General features: G+C 42.1%; 1 protein-coding gene across 1 annotated transcript; it reads right to left on the reverse strand.

The window, feature by feature from the left end:
• Window positions 1-192: 192 nt before the first annotated feature.
• rbm38 (RNA binding motif protein 38) lies at window positions 193-15,481 on the reverse strand. The gene is made up of 4 exons (XM_034087101.2): window positions 15,028-15,481; window positions 13,679-13,802; window positions 12,255-12,309; window positions 193-1,720 (listed from the first exon to the last, which is right to left on the reverse strand). Exons 1-4 carry the CDS (start codon window positions 15,247-15,249, stop codon window positions 1,372-1,374), a joined length of 750 nt encoding a protein of 249 aa, XP_033942992.1. The 5' UTR covers window positions 15,250-15,481; the 3' UTR covers window positions 193-1,371.
• Window positions 15,482-17,554: the final 2,073 nt, after the last annotated feature.

A 17,554-nucleotide genomic window follows, 5' to 3' on the forward strand; every position in this document is an offset into this window, starting at 1 on the left:
TAAATGTTAAACTATTCCTAAAATCAATGTGATCCTCATCTCCAAACTTATTCGAGTCCGTTTTTGTAGAGTATCTCAATGATAGACAAAATATCTTATATGACTCACGTGTGACCCTAAAAGTTCTTGGTAGTATCATGCAGCATTACATTTGTAACCACAATAACTGTAATTGAACCACAATTAAAAAAGTCTTATTACGAATATTCATTTTATTTTGCATATTTGTTTAAAATGTGATGTATGGCTTGGTTTATACTAAGGTGGCGCCGCAGCACCGTGAGACTCAGTATCATCACTGCACGACTGTCTTGTTTTCTGCAGATGGAAAAAACAAAACAAAGAAACAACTCTGAGCAGTACAATGGGCTGGAAAAGGAGCTCGGTCCTGACACTGGCATATACGGCATCGCTCCATTTCTCTCTCACTCAACTCACACACAGAGACACCAAATACACTCACACACATTCAGTAAAAACATCACCTACATCCAAACACGTGATATGTATTGACAACTGTGTCATCTAAGTATCATTAAACCGAACAGTCCCCATAGACCAAATCAAGACACTGCTGCTCCAAATAGGCTAATAAGCTGCTGCTGAAACATAATGAAATGACTTTAGAGTGTTAACAAAGACCTTCTCTCAGTGATATCTAGCGATATAAAAACAAAATATCAGTGTTGTCTACCTTATTAATGCTCATCCTTTATCATCATAATTGCATATTCTGTTAAACTATGATTATCACCATGAAATGACTTGCCAGCGGTAGATGAAAGGGACAAAAGGGAGCATAATAAACATTTTGTTCATTTGAGATGAGAGACTAATCAGAATGACAAACACAAAGTGAACCACGTGGAGAGAGATAGGGGGAGATCTTTAAGGCCGTAGACAGAAAGGTAACCTTGCAGAGGAGGTCATTGGACCTTTGTTTCTGAAAGAGGAACTCAGCTTGGCTAATATCCAGCATTCAGTTCAGTACCTTTGGAGAAACTGCAGCCGCAGCATCATGTCAAACAGACATATTTCTCTTTGTCTTTACATGTCCGCTCTCCAGCAGTCGGCCTGCCTCCAACAGCAGCAGTAAGAACGTCTTATTCCAGTCCCTGACGTCTGCCACGTATGAAAAACATTCAGATCGTATGCTCATGACAGTAGCATCGGAACATTTTCATCAACTATTACAACAATAATAATAATAATATATATATAAAAAGACAGGAATGAGAGTGTTTTCTTAAAGCCCTTTTGATTACGTCACACTCTCTCCCTGGTTATCCAGTCTCATCCTGAAGATGAAGATGAAGTCACAGGTCAACAGTCACGCTGCTTTGAATCATCAGTCCCGCAGCTGAGGGTCGCTCACTGCATGCGGTCGGGCTGGTGCAGGGGGTAGTGCAGGAAGGCCTGCGGGGGGCCAGACATGGCGCTGAGTGCAGCCAGGGAAGGATGCATAGCGGTCGGAGGGGTCGGGGACGCGGTGAGAGTGGGCGCCGACGTGCCGGGGGAGAAGCTGTAGCTGAGGAAGCCGGCGGAGGGCGAGGGTGAGGCGGCGTAGGGGTACTGCTCCAGCCCGGGGTGGGTGTAGTGGCTGTAGGCGGAGCTGTAGTCCAGGTAGGGGGAGGCGAGCGCTGCTGAGGGGCCGAGCTGGGACTGCAGCAGCAGGCTGGGCTGCAGGAAGGCCTGGGGGTACATGTACTGCTGGGCCAGCCTGGACACAGAGGACATCATCAGTCAATTGGTGGAGAAACAGAACATTCAAAGCCATCAATAATAATAGAATCACAATTGTATTCTGCATTTTGAATATTTTGTAAGTAATTACTGTTGTCTAATTTTTTTTGTTTCTTATGTACTAAAAAAAGAAAAAATGTTGTGCTTTTGGTTGTAAAAATAGAAACATAATTCCATTTTCTTCTCGTTTAATTTCTGTGTAAAGACAACAAAAATGTCATGTTCCAGTTTCTCAAATAAAATTTTTCGTCTAGTGTACTGTAATTGTAAAATTAACAGCTTGTGTTTTATGGCAGGTCTATCTAAAGAAGCATTTGCAATATATAACATGTAATACTGGTATCTATATTTTATATATTGGTACTTTTATACTGTTTAATCTCTAAATTATTTGGTGGCACCCAAAGACTATAAATCTTAGTTTGTCTCATCTTAATAATCAGTCTATGGTGGCTCCTGACTGAAGAAGCAACTACAGTTTTATCGTTAAGCCAATGACAATAGAGCTCTTAATGTGTTTTTGTTTATATGACATTTTCATATTTGTACATGTTTGCAAAAAATTTGAAAAACACATGTTCATCAAAAAATGGAAGAAATTACAGAGGACTGACACATCCAAATCTGTGTCTGAATATCCGATGACAACGCTGCAAAATATGGATAATGTGTGTTCAAAACGTTGTATGGTGTGAGATCTTCAGATTATTAAGTGTCAGTTAAACAACAGTAATCAGAGACAGACAAACAATCAAAGCCAGCAGCTGCACGTTTCAACATGAACAAACACACTGTAGTTTCTTCACTAATTGTATCCCAAGATTAAAAAGCTTGAGTCCTCTTCCTCCTTTAAGAGCAATTATCAGCACTGTTGCCTGAAAATAGACCTTCTCCCTTGTGTTTAAGCTTAATTAGCACACTTTCTGAGAAATACTCAAACGATTTGTCCCAAATAAAATATCACCCAATCAAAAACGCTCAATAGAAGAGAGAACTTAAATCACAATGTTGTATTTCTAAATTTGACATCTAAAACGTCATTTCTGAATTGTATTGCCTGCACACACACACACACACACACACACACACACACACACACACACACACACACACACACACACACACACACACACACACACACACACACACACACACACACACACACACACACACACACACACACACACACACACACACACACACACACACACACACACACACACACACACACACACACACACACACACACACACACACACACACACACACACACACACACACACACACCAAATGTAGTGTAAGAGAGTGTTGATACTCTGAGCCACGGCAGTAATGAGAGAAAATGTTCTCCACTGTCCTCCTGTATTCACTCAAGCCCTTGCCTGAGGCTGCCCACTTAACCTGAGCTGCCTCACTTACATCTGGCAAGAGCAACAGCGATAATATCAGAGGAACTGGGTTATTCTGCTTAAGTAAAAACAACCGAACATGACAGACTTTAACACTTTCGCTCCCGTGATCTGCCCCTAAAGACAAAGCCGTTACCCTGACAGTAACCTTGTCACTGAGTCTGAAGTCAGAGCTGCTGCTGATGCTTACCCACAAACAGAGCCAGAGCAGGGATCAGATGCTTACACAACAAATAGAGGGACTTCACACTCACTCTGCTGTGGACACAACACACACAGGCACACACCAGTATGTACAGTATGCCTGCAAACATTGTCCGAAACATTTTGCCTTACTTAAAGGTGGGGCAGGTAAGTTTGAGAAACCGGCTCGAGATCGCTAGAATTTGAAAATACACAACCGGAGAAAATCTGCCACTTCCTTATAGAGCCCCTCCTCCAACACACACGAACGCGCACATGACCAATGAGGGCACGAGATAAGTTTGTGCCCCGATGGAAGGCTGACAGGCAGGTAGGCCATCCAATCCGTTTACCCGGGCCGGCTAAACGGATTGGTTGTACTTTTTACAGTATTACGGCTTCTACAGATGAAATATTTTTATGGATTTTTTGTCAAAGCACTTAAGATATTCATTGCTATCGGGATGTTAAGAGCATTCCATGGAATATAACAAAAAGTGTATCTCGAGCCGGTTTCTGAAACTTACCTACCCCACCTTTAACGCCTACATTTAACTCTACTGAGTCCATCTGAGGATCCTGAATTCCCCCAGAATGATCCTTGATTAACTTGAATGTCTACCTGAAAAAATAATCTATGTATCGGCTCTTATAAAAGTCAAACTAAATAATACTTCATTTGATTTAACTGTTTTAAGTTGATTTTAGGCTCGGTGTTTGTGTTTCACTGTTATTCCCACACAGTTATTTTGATACAGTTTACATTTTGTAAACCTTTTAGGACTTAAAATACATTTCAAATAAAGATTGTCTGGATTTTGTCTTTATTTCCCACTGAAAGGAAAAATCAAATAAACAGATTTTAGGAAATACTTTTACTTGATTTCTTGCCAAAGTTCAGAAAGAAGCCAATACCCCTCTAATGTACGACCAATGGAAGATAAAGACTAAAAACTAGATGTATCCTGCTGTTATACATATTTATGATGTATAATGTTTAGAGCTCAGTGGGAGTTGTTGTGTCACGCTCCTTCTACAATCTAGATTTTGGTACGGCCTTAAATCTGAAAACACTAGCGGCGTGCAGGCAGGGAGGGGGTTGACAGGGTCCTGGTAACATAAACAAACATCCCCACAACAACTGTCATCACATTCCGTTTCTAATGTTGCTCTGAATGCTGCACAAAAATATGCTAACAGCAACTTTTACCAACTGAGCCCTGTCCCACTTTAACCAATGAAAAAACCCCACAGATAAACATTGGGGAAAAACAGATATCTCTTGTTTTACCAAACCAAAAACTGCTTTAAGTTGCTGCCATTTCTTTTGTTTGAAAAACATCAGACAGTAAGAGTAAGAATCTGACTGAGAAAATTGGTTTTCAAGACTATAAAGGGAAGCAGCACGAAAGCAGTACATTGACGGAGCGTTAAACCTGAAGACTAACGACACACAACATCATATTAAGTCAAAGCCCAGCTGAAGTTAACGTCGCCCCCCCCCCATGACCCATGTGACCCCTGTGAATCCCCTCTCCAGCTCCGTCAGTCTCTCCCGCAGCAGAAGTGCAGCGTCATTCCCATGGCTGTGCTGCACTTCCTGACAGATTTAATGTGACAGTGGCATCGTACGAGAGAGGGAGCTGCGCCTCACATTTCCCCTCCCCATGCCTGGCATCATTGCTGGCTATCAAACATACATGTATACAGTATACACGTAAGCAGGGGTGTAGACAAACATGCACGCACACATTCACATCAATTTCATTTCATTTCATTTCAAACCTTTATTTAACCAGATTGGTCCCATTGAGATCATAGATCTCTTTTTCAAGGGAGACCTGCAATTAATAATAATTACAAAGCACCCATGCAGCAAAAGTGAACATGCAAGTCTGAGAGAAACAACACTTAATGAGTTTTGTGTAGTCGGTTAAGCAGCTTACAAGGATGTGAATGTGTATGTGTGTGTGTGTGTGTGTGTGTGTGTGTGTGTGTGTGTGTGTGTGTGTGTGTGTGTGTGTGTGTGTGTGTGGGGGGGGGGTCAGGCACAGCAGGGCTAATTGGCGCAGCTGTATGGGTTTAGCTCACTAACAGACCCATGAGAGCAAAATAACCTCCACTGACTCCCCTCTCCAGGTTTACTCCCTCACACCCGGCTTCCTCTGCACTCCCCCTCACAGACCTTCCTCAAATCAAGGCGGCGGGGATAACAGAGAAAGAATGTACTGAATAAAAATTAAAAACGGGGTCGAGGTCGGGACTCATTGGGTGAGGAGTGAGCGGGAGGGAGAGATGCTGAGAGGATCACCCATCATATCCCTCATGCCTCAGGACAGCCACGCTTTTAATAGTTCAGATCAGAGATGTGAGGAGGGTGAGTCAGTCAAAGAGACAAACAGACATTCATGGAGACACACACACATGACCCTTCGTCCTCTCTCCATAAACCCACACACACAGCTGGAGGGAGAGTGAGAGATAGAAATGCCAACATCAGCGCTGGACACTCAGCCCTCATGTCAGCAAGCAAAATGACATCTGAATTAACATATTAATACAAACAGCGCTGCGTGGGGTAGAGGAAATATGACTTATTTACCAAATCTTATCAAGGCAGTGTGGGTAAAGCTAATATTAATATGCTTAAGATGGTATGTGCTCAGAGTGTCAAATCTACAAATAAATATGTGTTTTCAAAACTTACTTTCACTTGTTCAAATCCAGCAAGCATTTCAAATGATCTGCTGATCCTATAACAAGAAACTAAACAACAATTATAACCTCAGTTAATTTAAACTTGAACTAACCTTTATTAAGAATTTACAACATTATGAATATTGAAATGGTTTCTGATACACTATAATGTAGCTTTATGCAGTTATAACGACACACATTAGTCTACTTGTCAAGCTCTTACTAAAAAAGCACCTGTAACTTGTATAATAGTTAACTATAATTAGACAATATACTGGTTGTCTTCATTCAACATATATCCAGCACGAAATACATCATATTTATTCTTTATTGTAATTTAATTATGAATACATATACTACATACACAATTAGGTGTTTCTATCCATACTGTTATCATGGATTTATTAATGATTTATCCAGGTGTTTTAATGGTTGCCAAATACATGAAATAGCACCCTTATTTCTGCCTACAACTAGATTATAATGTGTGAATAAACCATTTATGACGTGTCTATTTACTGCATGCCACATGCTTACACATTACAAGCTGTTTAGAGGTTTTTACTGTGAAGCACCTGCAGGTAAATGATGTGTAAATCAAGTGTTGAGTTAGCCAGCTCATTAAAGGTTGGCATTAGTCTAGATTTGTATATTTTCATGCCTATTATCAGTTCACGGCGCCAACAAAATACTACATTTTGAATATAGATCAAAATGTTTGTTATCTTTTACCAGACAACTGAACAAAATGGGAGCTTTCTGTGCTACGAAAAGCATCAAACAAGATATTTTTTCATGTTCTTCAAATTAGGCTTTCATGCGACAAAAGTGCCTCTCCTAATTGGGTCCCCGGATAAGAGAAATATCCACCGGAGGATTCACTGTCAACCTGAACCCCCTCGACAGACAGATAAGAGTGATAACTTCAGGCTGAGACAGAGAGATAATTTAGAGGGGGAGGAAGGCAGCCGAAGAGGAAGAGAGGAAATAGTCAGAGACGTACTGTCGAGAGTAAACGGTCGGGGGGGTGTGAAAGCAGTCGACATGTTTTCTGTTTCCTCAAAAAGACTGAGGAAAATGTTTCCAGGACATGACGTGACGTGACGCTCCAGCGTCACGTCTACCGCCGGCCCTAAAGCTTCACTGCACCCAGACAAAACCACGCCCGGGCACAGGTGTGCTGTTAGTCTGTCTCCCCCCTCCTCCCACTGCTTCAACAGGAAGTTCTGCCGCCCCCCACCTTAAACCGCAAACCCATCTCCTTTCTGTCTCTCAAAATAATAAACACCAGAATGTTAAAGAGGAAATGTAATTTCACTTCTGCCAAACAGCGACGTTGGGTGCTAAAGGCAGACAGCAGGCAGCCATGGGCGACAGATGCACCCCCCCACACACACACACACACAAACCCTCCCCCATAAGAGAACATCTCCCCCTCCTCCCTCACCATTCAGCTGAACCTCAAAGCCACATTTGGCGTCAACCCGTCCTCTGTCCTCTTAAAACTTAAAGCAAATACGCAGGAGCAGCAGACAGAGCTGTGCTTTGTTTGAGTTTGTTTTTGTTTGCTGTTTAATTATGTGAGTGTCAGACCCTGAAGCCCCCGGGAGGAGAAGGAGAAAAGGGAACAAAAGACCTGCAGAGATATTATGAGTTATAGATGGATCAAGTATGGAGATTTTAAGAAAAACTTTGACATACAACACCATTTCTGTCTATTCTGAAGCTAGAGCTTAGCCTATTAAAAGAGCTTGACTCAGAGGAAAACAGCTATCCTGGCTCTTTCCAAAAGTAATAAACTATTTATCAAGATTATACAACATGTGTTAATTAGAGACTTTTAGAGGTGTAGTGTTGAATCTAGCAAGTGATTCTACATCTGAATCATGTATTTTACAAATGTTTATATGCTGTGTTTATGTGTTAGGACAATAAAAACCAACAACCTAGATAGATAGATAGATAGAATCGGAGGGATGAAAGCCCTCTTTAATGGTCACACATGCAGAGCACACAGCACACAGTGATATTTGGCCTCTGCTTTTAACCCATCCTAGTACCAGGAGTGTAGTACTAGGAGCAGTGGGCATAGGCCCGGTTCCAGAACAAAATGACTCAGGGTGCATCTGAGATTAGAAAGTGTGCAGGGGTAAAGTGCTATTTTTATATGTGGGGACCTCACCTCCTCTAGGGGGGTCCGGGGGCATGCTCCCCCGGGAAGATTTTTTTTAAATATTGAAGTTAAAAGCATCAATCTGGTGCATTTTGAGAGCAAAATGAAGAGATCTATGGATACATCTCTCAACACCTATATGAAACAGAACTGTAAACAGATTTACTTTTTCTTTATGGATATTTTACAAATCATTCCCCTTTTAAACTGTATTCTTGTTTTACTGTCATATAGTATTTCGTTTTTAGTGAGTGAGTTACTCAGATGAGTACCAGGAGACAGCGGTTGGTACTCTGGTACAGTTGTGGTGAAGGCATCTGACGTACTTGAACTGAAATGTCTACATGCATAGCAGAAGATGGCATCGTTTTTACATGAATATTCCAGCCAATCTCTGTTTTGAAACCGTGAGCTGCAAAATGAGTGACTTGCCCCACTGTACAGGCGAGTTGGGTACTTTTTTAAATATACCTGGGCAGGCTCTGTTTTGCCGAGGCCCTCTGGCAAATGCGTGCCGCCGAGGGTTGGCGGTGTTTGGGGCAATGAAGACGGCTGCGGCTGCTCCGCCTCCGTGCGAGGCGGGCAAAGCTGGCGAGTCGGGCGTTAGTGTCCACGACAGTGGCCGCGGGTAACGTAATGTCCCCATGATCTGAACTGTTATTACCTGCAGTAGATGCAGTGTTACTGCTGGCGATAAGGGCTGGTTGTTTTAACCATTTTCTGATGTCCATCATTGACTATATTCTTCTTATTCTTCTTATTATTACTACAATTATTATTATTGTTATTATATATGTAATATTTTTCACTTTTAATATTTTTTTTTTTCCACTTTTCGTTTTTCAAATGAGGGTGCATAACGACTCAACTGAGGGTGCAATGCACCCTTATGCACCCCCGTAGAACCGGGCCTGAGTGGGCAGCTATTGTACAGCGCCCGGGGAGCAATGGGAGTGGGGGGGAGGGGGTTTGCTAACCTGCTGTTAGCAAAATGTAACCATATTTTTATGTGATTGAATGTAAAGCAAGTGCGACCATATCCACCACAACAAATGGTGTCACTTTAAAAACAATAGTGTGCGTAGTATAAACAGTTTAAATTAATCTGTATCTTGAAGGAAAACCTTTGATTGCTACACCTACATCCCTGTAATTTTGTGATGGACAGAAAAGACTCCTGTTCTTCGTCCGCAGCACAGGCCTGTTCAAATCATAAGTTAAAGCTTGTTCTTAAAATAAAAGTCCTTGACTTGCCCAAGAAATGTCGGAATGTGACTGCAGTCATACTGATCATGTCAAAGACACAAGCCTCGGAGCAGAGGGATCTGAGCTGGACAGATGCACCCTTTGCATAATGGAAAATATAAAGGATTTGACCGGATGTGTGTCTTATTTAACCCTTTAAGAGTTTCGGTCTACTTTATAATCTAAAGTAATTAAACCATAGAGTGACATATTAAGGTTGTGAGAGTTTCCTGTTGATCTGAAATTAATCTGCTTTTCACTGAAAGCCCAAAACACCTTGCAGCTGTGTGGGACCTTGTGGGAGGTTATAGTTGTTGCAAAACTGGTATCGCTTCTTCTTCTACATAAAACTTTAATCCAAAAACACGACAAAACCAACTGACCTAAGTTACATCCATATATCTTCAGTGCATTATTTTTGCAAAGGAATTTATTTGTAATGATTTCCCTGTGTATGTTTCGGATTTGCTTATTTTCTCTATTTTAAATCTTTTTGAATCGAGTATCTCTGTGCATTTTTGTTCTAGGTTCGGAAACAGGATTGATGATGACCTCAATGTATGGTAGTGTAATTGAAACATTGATTTTAATACAAAATGAAAATGAAAGTTTTATAAAGTTGTCAATAATTCTTATTGAAACTTACATTTAAAGGAAAGCAGTGACTTTCTTATTTAACTGTTGCGTGAAGGTAAAAATCATCCACAACACTTTATCAATCACATTCTCTCCAATATAAGTCACTTCACAAAGTGCAAACCCAAACATTAGTTAAATGTATTCTTTGACTAATGCACGAATCATCAATTTTGTAATTGTTAAAATGCAAAACACACCAAATCCTATACAAAGAAACACCCTACAAATCTGTTACAAACATCTTAATGCTTCAATTTGCAGATGTTTCCACTCTGATAAGCAAAGTGCCACCTCCTGTGTGTGTTTGCCTGAAGGGTGTGTTTGTTTGTTTGTGTGCCAGGTGATGTTTCCGCCTCTTTTGTTCCAGTGTCAAAGCTGTGACTCTTCTCTGAAGCAGAGATTAAAACTCCCTTTGGTTCCGATGTCACCGTAGGAGACTTTCAATCAACCCGTCATCACTCATTCATAGACTCATCTGGGTCAGCCTCAATTCCCTCATCACTCATTCAGACATTGAGGACTGCAATATTAATAGCACTCAGAACAGTTGAGGTTTTTAAATGGACTTCTGTGTGGCCGCAGCGTCAGAACTTGTCATCCTGCAGAAAGTCAGTGTGAAAACCTCTCTTCTCCCCAGAGAGCAGATATTTCATTTCACAATAACCTCGTCTAAGATAACCTAAACAACAACACTGAATATCTGAGTCACGCCTCAGTATGTGTTCTAGGGGTTCGACCTACAGTGTAACAGCCCTTGAAATGAATCATCCTGTTATTATTAGGAAGTGACTCAATGAGGCTTTTTGTTTTTGAGTTGACACTGAAACCCAGGGACTCTGGATGAGGAGGCAGAACGTCCGTCTTCCTGTAAACATGTGGATAACAAGAAGTTTTCAGGACAAGGCTAGTTTCTGAGAAGGCCACCTAAAGCCTCTGTTCAAGTACATTAGGAACACTGACAGAACCTTCATTATGATTATTATTTTTGTCTAAATGGTCTGCAAAGGCTAACATCCCAAAGGTTTCTCTAACACACACTCCCCCTGCCTGAAACACCTCTATTGGACTCCTTTGTTTACTTACGTATCATATTGACATCACGACGTAACACTTGCCCTTCTATTGGCTAGCGCTCAAACACATTGTACGTAAGTGGCTGTATATCTCTAAACGGTTGACCAATCACAACAGAGCCATCCAACCAATCAGAGCAGACTGGGCTCTGGTTTCAGACAGAGGGTGAAAAGAGCCCATAGCACACAGTATGAACAAAAAAAGACCCTTTTGAACATTAAAGGTAGTATAATATAGTTGTTTTAATCAAACTTTTTCCTGCTCATCCTGCGTCCCCTTTCATGTGCCCTTATCCTACACTGTTGGATTCTAAAGGTCAAAAACTCCTATTCGACAGTGATGTGCAATGAACATATCTGAGTTTGCCATGTGTTAATAAGAAGCAGAAGATAACTCAGTCTTTCTTCAAATTCCTAAACATAGTCTTCACAAACAGCCTTCTCCATAGGCATCAAGAGAAACCAACCACAGTTCTTTCCGTGTCCTTGTCACCCTGTGTCTCCCTGTGTCTCATGTAGTTACATTTATAAAGCGTTCATCTGTAATGCAGAAATATGAATTAAGCTTTCAACCTCTTGTGGGATATCTGGCTGACATCCCCAGAAACATTAAATAGTTATAATATAATTTCTCTGTATGCACGAACATCAGGAGAAAATAGGTAATGGGAGCAGTGCATGCGTGTGTGATAAGAAAGAGAGAACGGATGTAGGGAAGTTAGACTAAATGGCGTGTTGCCTCAGTAAAGCCCAAGTCATGCATGACACACATTCAGAATTGAGCTTCTTGTGTGTTTAATGGCCCAGAAAGAGAGAGGGAGACGACAGAAGACAAATCAAAACGTGTAGAAAAGGTACAGATATGTGTGCAGGGCTGAGCACATCTGAACACACATCATTTGTGTTGTATGTGATGCCTTCTTTTCTTTCTTTACACATACGTGGCAATAACCACCATAACCCCGGGTGGAGAACAGCATCAAGTGCTTACAAATGTCAAGGACGGAGGAGTGAGATGTTGAGGAGGAGGAGGCAGGTGTGAGAGAAAGAAAGAGAGATGGAAATAGAGCTATTGATTCTTCTCCGTCTTACCCATATTGCCTCTGAGCCCACGTAGGATGGACTTGCTGAACTCCAACAGAGAGACCTGCAGACAAAGAAGAAAGAGAGGCAGCGGTGAGGATGGATATTTCAGCTACCGGCTGCATAAAGAGAGACGGGCAGACGAGGACAGATGTGTCAGATGTTAGCATGCATCCGGAGGTATCTGTTATTCCCTCAGTATACACACAAGCTCGATACGAAATAATAAAGCGCTCCATTGAACACAAACATCTGTGACCTCGCTGCCTCCAGAGTTCACCGGGAATCAGATGAAGCTGAGTAAGAAAGGAGAAATGTATCCTCCTCCTCCTCCTCTGACTTCTTGTCAACATTCCTCCAGCTATCCTTTCTTACATCTCCTTTCACTGTACAGCCATGACTTCATCAGCACCCTTTCTTTTGTTCAAATGTATATATATCCAAATGCACATTTAATTTCTTCGCCAGCACAAAGAGGAGACAGTGACGCTGTTATTTTCTTGTTCTTAACAGTCCCATCCCCTCCTGCTCTTCTTATTCTCTTCCTCTCCTATTCGCTCACACAGAATGACAAAATACCAAGCGCTGCCATCTCCCATCAGCTGCAGGCTCGGGGGGTTGCGTCGCAGCCCAAGAATAAGGACACAGTCAGTTATTGTTGCCGCCTGTGTTTGTCAATGTTTGTTTGACGGTATTTCAGCCAGCAAGCTTTGAAACACAGCGGCGAGGGAGAGCCGCCGTCAAGGTATGGTGTGCAGCGAGACATCGGAGGGGGAAGCACAAAGCGTGTGTGCTGGTGGTTAACACTAAAAAAGCCCTGCGGCATGAAAGCTGTGCATTTAATCAAGTAAACACTGAGAGGTATTGTGGGAATGAGCACAGACAGTTGGCTGAAGAAAGCATACCAGTGGTTGTGCGTGTTTTATCCCACTGACATATTCATCGGTTTAGAGATGTATCTACTATCTTCCAGCTTGCCGTGTGCTTCTCTTCATCATGCAGAGATTAGCAGAAACTCAACTGGACCTCCACCATAATATGGTAATGTTGCAAGCACAGAATATGTGGAGACATTTCCTTTAGATTCTGCACCCAGAATATGCAGTAGTAAGCTTTACCATTTGTCAGTTGACATACAGTACTGTTGACCTTAAAACAAAGATACTTTCATGTCTATTGTAGTGGATGATTAAAGTATCTGCAGACCAAAGGTTATATGGATGTTAGGACAACAATACAACTCTTTTTTAAAGTGAAACAACATACGTGTGACATAATTCAAAAGATTTCTTTAGTAGTAACAAACGGGGTTATATAACCGGTAGAATATAACCGGCCTTATTCTTTTTATCATTTGTGGTTATTTGGTTATCCAGACAAACCTTCTGATATAACTGTAAACCCTGAGTGTGTGGCTGTGACCTAACACTTACTGGTCTGTGCGCTGCGAGGCTTTGCTCCCAGGTACGCCAGGTTCACGTTGGCCTTCCTGCCGTCGATGATGGGGTTCGCGTCCTTACACACCCGCTCTGCTGCTCCCCTGTCCACCATGGTCACCTGTTGATGATGTCAGAGCATTGGGGATAAATATGTGAAAGCTTCTGTGTCGAGTGTTGAAGGAGTGATTGATGAAGCATGATGAAGCAACAGAGGGGGGAGGGCCTGCTGTCCTTGTCTCTCCTCAAATGATTCAATCGTTTTGCTAAATGTGTGAAGAGACACTGACTCCACCGCATGAAGACAGCCATCAGTGAGTTTTAATGCTTCCGATGGAGCTCATGTAGGAGGCAGATTTCTCTCCTTTTTTATAGAGGGCTGCCAAGGATGAAATACTGGGATCTACCTCGAGGGAGTTAGTTGAGGAGTGGGCAGATAGCAGTGGGAGGGGGTGAAGGTTGACACGCACACGCACACACGTGCACACACACACACACACACACACACACACACACACACACACACACACACACACACACACACACACACACACACACACACACACACACACACACACACACACACACACACACACACACACACACACACACACACACACACACACACACACACACACACACACACACACACACACTTTATACTGAAAGTAAAACTGCCTGGCTTGCTTTCGTTTCTCGGCATCAGACTCAGGCCAGGTTCAAGAAGCTTCTGCAGGGAATCACATGCAATGAGCATGCTGTCCTAAAACAACTCTGGTCCCCTTCAGCTGATTTGCTCACTGGCTATGCAGAAACAGAGATCATTTGAACTGCTCCATGGCAGTTCAATCACACACACAAGCTCACAGTCCCTCATAAACAACCAAACACATCATGGTAGGTGGGGGAGGGGCTGCATGGGAGGAAGTCAAAGTGAAACTGCTGCAGCCTTATCTTGCAAAGCCAACTGACATGTCACACCTCTGTTCTCTCTCTCTCTCTCTCTCTCTCTCTCTCTCTCTCTCTCTCTCTCTCTCTCTCTCTCTCTCTCTCTCTCTCTCTCTCTCTCTCTCTCTCTATACAGAGTTTCCTCACACTTAGGTATACTGTATCAAAGTGGCAGTGTGCAGCCTCTAAGGCAATAATAAAGAAAATACAATGAACCATATAGATAAAGTCTCTTCAAGCTCATTACTGGCTGCTACAGGCACGATGTAGTGTGTATCCAGCCTATCCAATTAAAGCCAGAGCAACTGATAAAACCTTAATTAAAGCTAATCTCTCACTGTTCATGTATTAAACTACTCGTTTATTCTACCAGAACATGGGAAGTTGAATTAACTTACAAAGCCGTATCCTCTGGACTTGCCCGTCTGTTTGTCTGTGATAACCACAGCCTCGTCTATTTCCCCGAAAGTCTCGAAATATTTCCGAAGTGAAGCGTCGTTGGTGTGATACGGCAAACCGCCGACAAAGATCTTGGTGTGAGTCGTGTCTTTCTCCATGGTGGGGTGCATTATTTCTAAAGGAACCCCGACCAGCTGACCTAGAAACAGCGGCGAACTCATGCGGCTTGTGGAGAAAATTAAAGAGGAATAACACGAATAGAGACAAGAAAGCAGCCGAATAACTTTACGCTGCTTGGTCACCGAGACGCTCTGATGACAGCAGAGTCCATGGTCAAACCTTATAGTCTATGGGTCAAACACGCAGCAGCGTCCAGTTGCATCACACGCAGCTTCTGGATGTGTAGTCCTCCTGACAGGTGTCTCTGAATCTCATGTCTCCTGTCTCGGAGGGAAAAAGTCTTTCAGGCTCGGTGGGCGCGTCTTGTCTTGCGTCTGATCCAATGGACGAGCGGTGCGACTCTTCCATTGGCTCATCCCGCCTCCAACACACACGCGCACGCGCACACACACAAGCAACTGAAACGAATACATCTTCACTATAATTTAAAACGTTGCCTTCATTTTATAGGAGATTATCATAAGTAGTTATATATTTATTTACTGTTGATAAACTGACTGTAGATACTTCAGATTGGTACTAGACTGTGAAAAATAGGATTTAAAAAACCTATAAGGAAGTTAATACTACAAGAAAGAAAAACTGACATCTGTTAATATTTTAGGACTCAATTTGTGCCAATCATTTTTTATTTATGAGGGGTTTCCAGGTGTGGGGTTGATCCTGTCTGACAGAGAGCATATGGTTGACTCTATAAACTAGAGCACATTCTTTATCACAATTTTTCTATCCAATCCTAACTTTTAAAGACTTGTTTGGATACAAAACAAATATACTATATATATACATATAGGCCTATATACAAATAAACAATTGACTGTAAAAAGAGAATTAGACCGCTGCATTGAGTAAAATGTCATAATTGTATTTGGCAACCTTGGTAATACTTTTACAACTTTTACTTCTTAACAAACTGTAAACTAGCTGGTAGCGCTATAGTGAAGAAGTTAGGATCATCAACTTCAGTCAGTTTCATCATGACAATAATTAATGTGCAATTACGTATCTGTCACTACGTTTTTTTTGCACTACTAAATACTGTTCATATTTACATTAATTATGTGACCGTCTATGTTTTCTGGAGATATTTAATTGCTCTTTTTACTGCACTGTTAGTGTACAGTTGTATTATTATTATGCTGCTGTGTTGTTGTATTTCTCTTACTCTGGCACAACAATTTCATTCGTGAAAAATAAAGTCCTATCTTATCTTATGTTATCTTAATTGTTGCCGCTGGTGAGACAGAAAATAAAAGATCAAACAGTTATAAAGAAATGAACGCATAGAATCCCCACTGCATTAAAACAAAAGTGAAACAAAAAATGCCACAAACCATTTCCCCAGCTACAAAGGGTTGAAAGAGACAACCTGGCAGCTTAACTTAAACTGAGACTGTAATTGTTTTACAAATGACACTCAAATCTAAAAGTTATTTAAAGCTCTGCGGGGATGACGGGGCTCTGTAGCAGCAGCAGCAGTAGCTGGCAGGCCCGCATTAACCTGCCATCAGGCCCTGGGGCTGATGGTTTTGTAGGCCCCCTATTTAAACAACAAATCAAAGTCATTTATAGCCTCGGCAGGCTCTGTGATCGCACTTCTCCACTCTGCTCTACGCGCGCCTGGTCCTCTCCTCCAGATGAGTGACGTATCAGGCCTCCCTCATGTATTTGTCCGGTTGCTGTTGGCTCCCCTCCACGTAGCAAGTCCTCGTTGTCCTCTCCATCTCCTCCCCTCCCTCCCTCCTGTCTGTTTTTCCTCTCCCGCTACTCCATCGCTATCAGAACCAGACGGCCTACTTTGCTCCGAGGCCCCGCGGCCGGCACCGCTACCGCTCGGTACAGAACTAATCTGTCCTTCCTCCTCATCCTGGCCTACAGGTTTAAAATAACCTGTAAACTTCGGCATTTATTGTAATAGCTGCTTGCCTCGAAACTACTTTTCCCTCAACAATTTCCTTTTCCGAGCGCCACTCTCAAACTTTTTCTTCTCAAACTTTTTCTCCTAAACAACCTTCATCTGTCACTCAATCACTCGCAATTTGAATAAGTCACATGTGAAACATATTCTCATTCTGATTGGCTGTTAAGTGATGCCCACTGACTGTTTCGGAGTCATCATGTTTGAGAAAAATCTCTGGAATCCATCGCGGAGCAAATGATCAAAATACTACGGAGGGAAGATATTTTCGTTTGGATTACTGGTCTGGGGGAAGCTCACGAGTGTGTGTGTGTATGTGTGTGTGTGTGTGTATATACGTGTGTGTGTTTGTGTAGTTTTGCGTTTGTGTGTGTTGTGTTTGTTTCCCGGGGAAAACACTCACGAGAAACACCGGCTGTTGTTATGCC

The sequence above is a fragment of the Pseudochaenichthys georgianus genome, chromosome 7 (assembly GCF_902827115.2).
Source record: "Pseudochaenichthys georgianus chromosome 7, fPseGeo1.2, whole genome shotgun sequence".
Lineage (NCBI taxonomy): Eukaryota > Metazoa > Chordata > Actinopteri > Perciformes > Channichthyidae > Pseudochaenichthys > Pseudochaenichthys georgianus.

Bases quoted from the DNA above. Each gene is read 5' to 3' on its own strand.
- rbm38 (XM_034087101.2), bottom strand. From the start codon at position 15,249: ATGAGTTCGCCGCTGTTTCTAGGTCAGCTGGTCGGGGTTCCTTTAGAA. The intron at 13,803-15,027 runs GTAAGTTAATTC...CATCATCAACAG, and splicing joins AGTCCAGAGGATACGGCTTT to GTGACCATGGTGGACAGGGG. The intron at 12,310-13,678 runs GTAAGTGTTAGG...CTTTGTCTGCAG, and splicing joins GCCTCGCAGCGCACAGACCA to GTCTCTCTGTTGGAGTTCAG.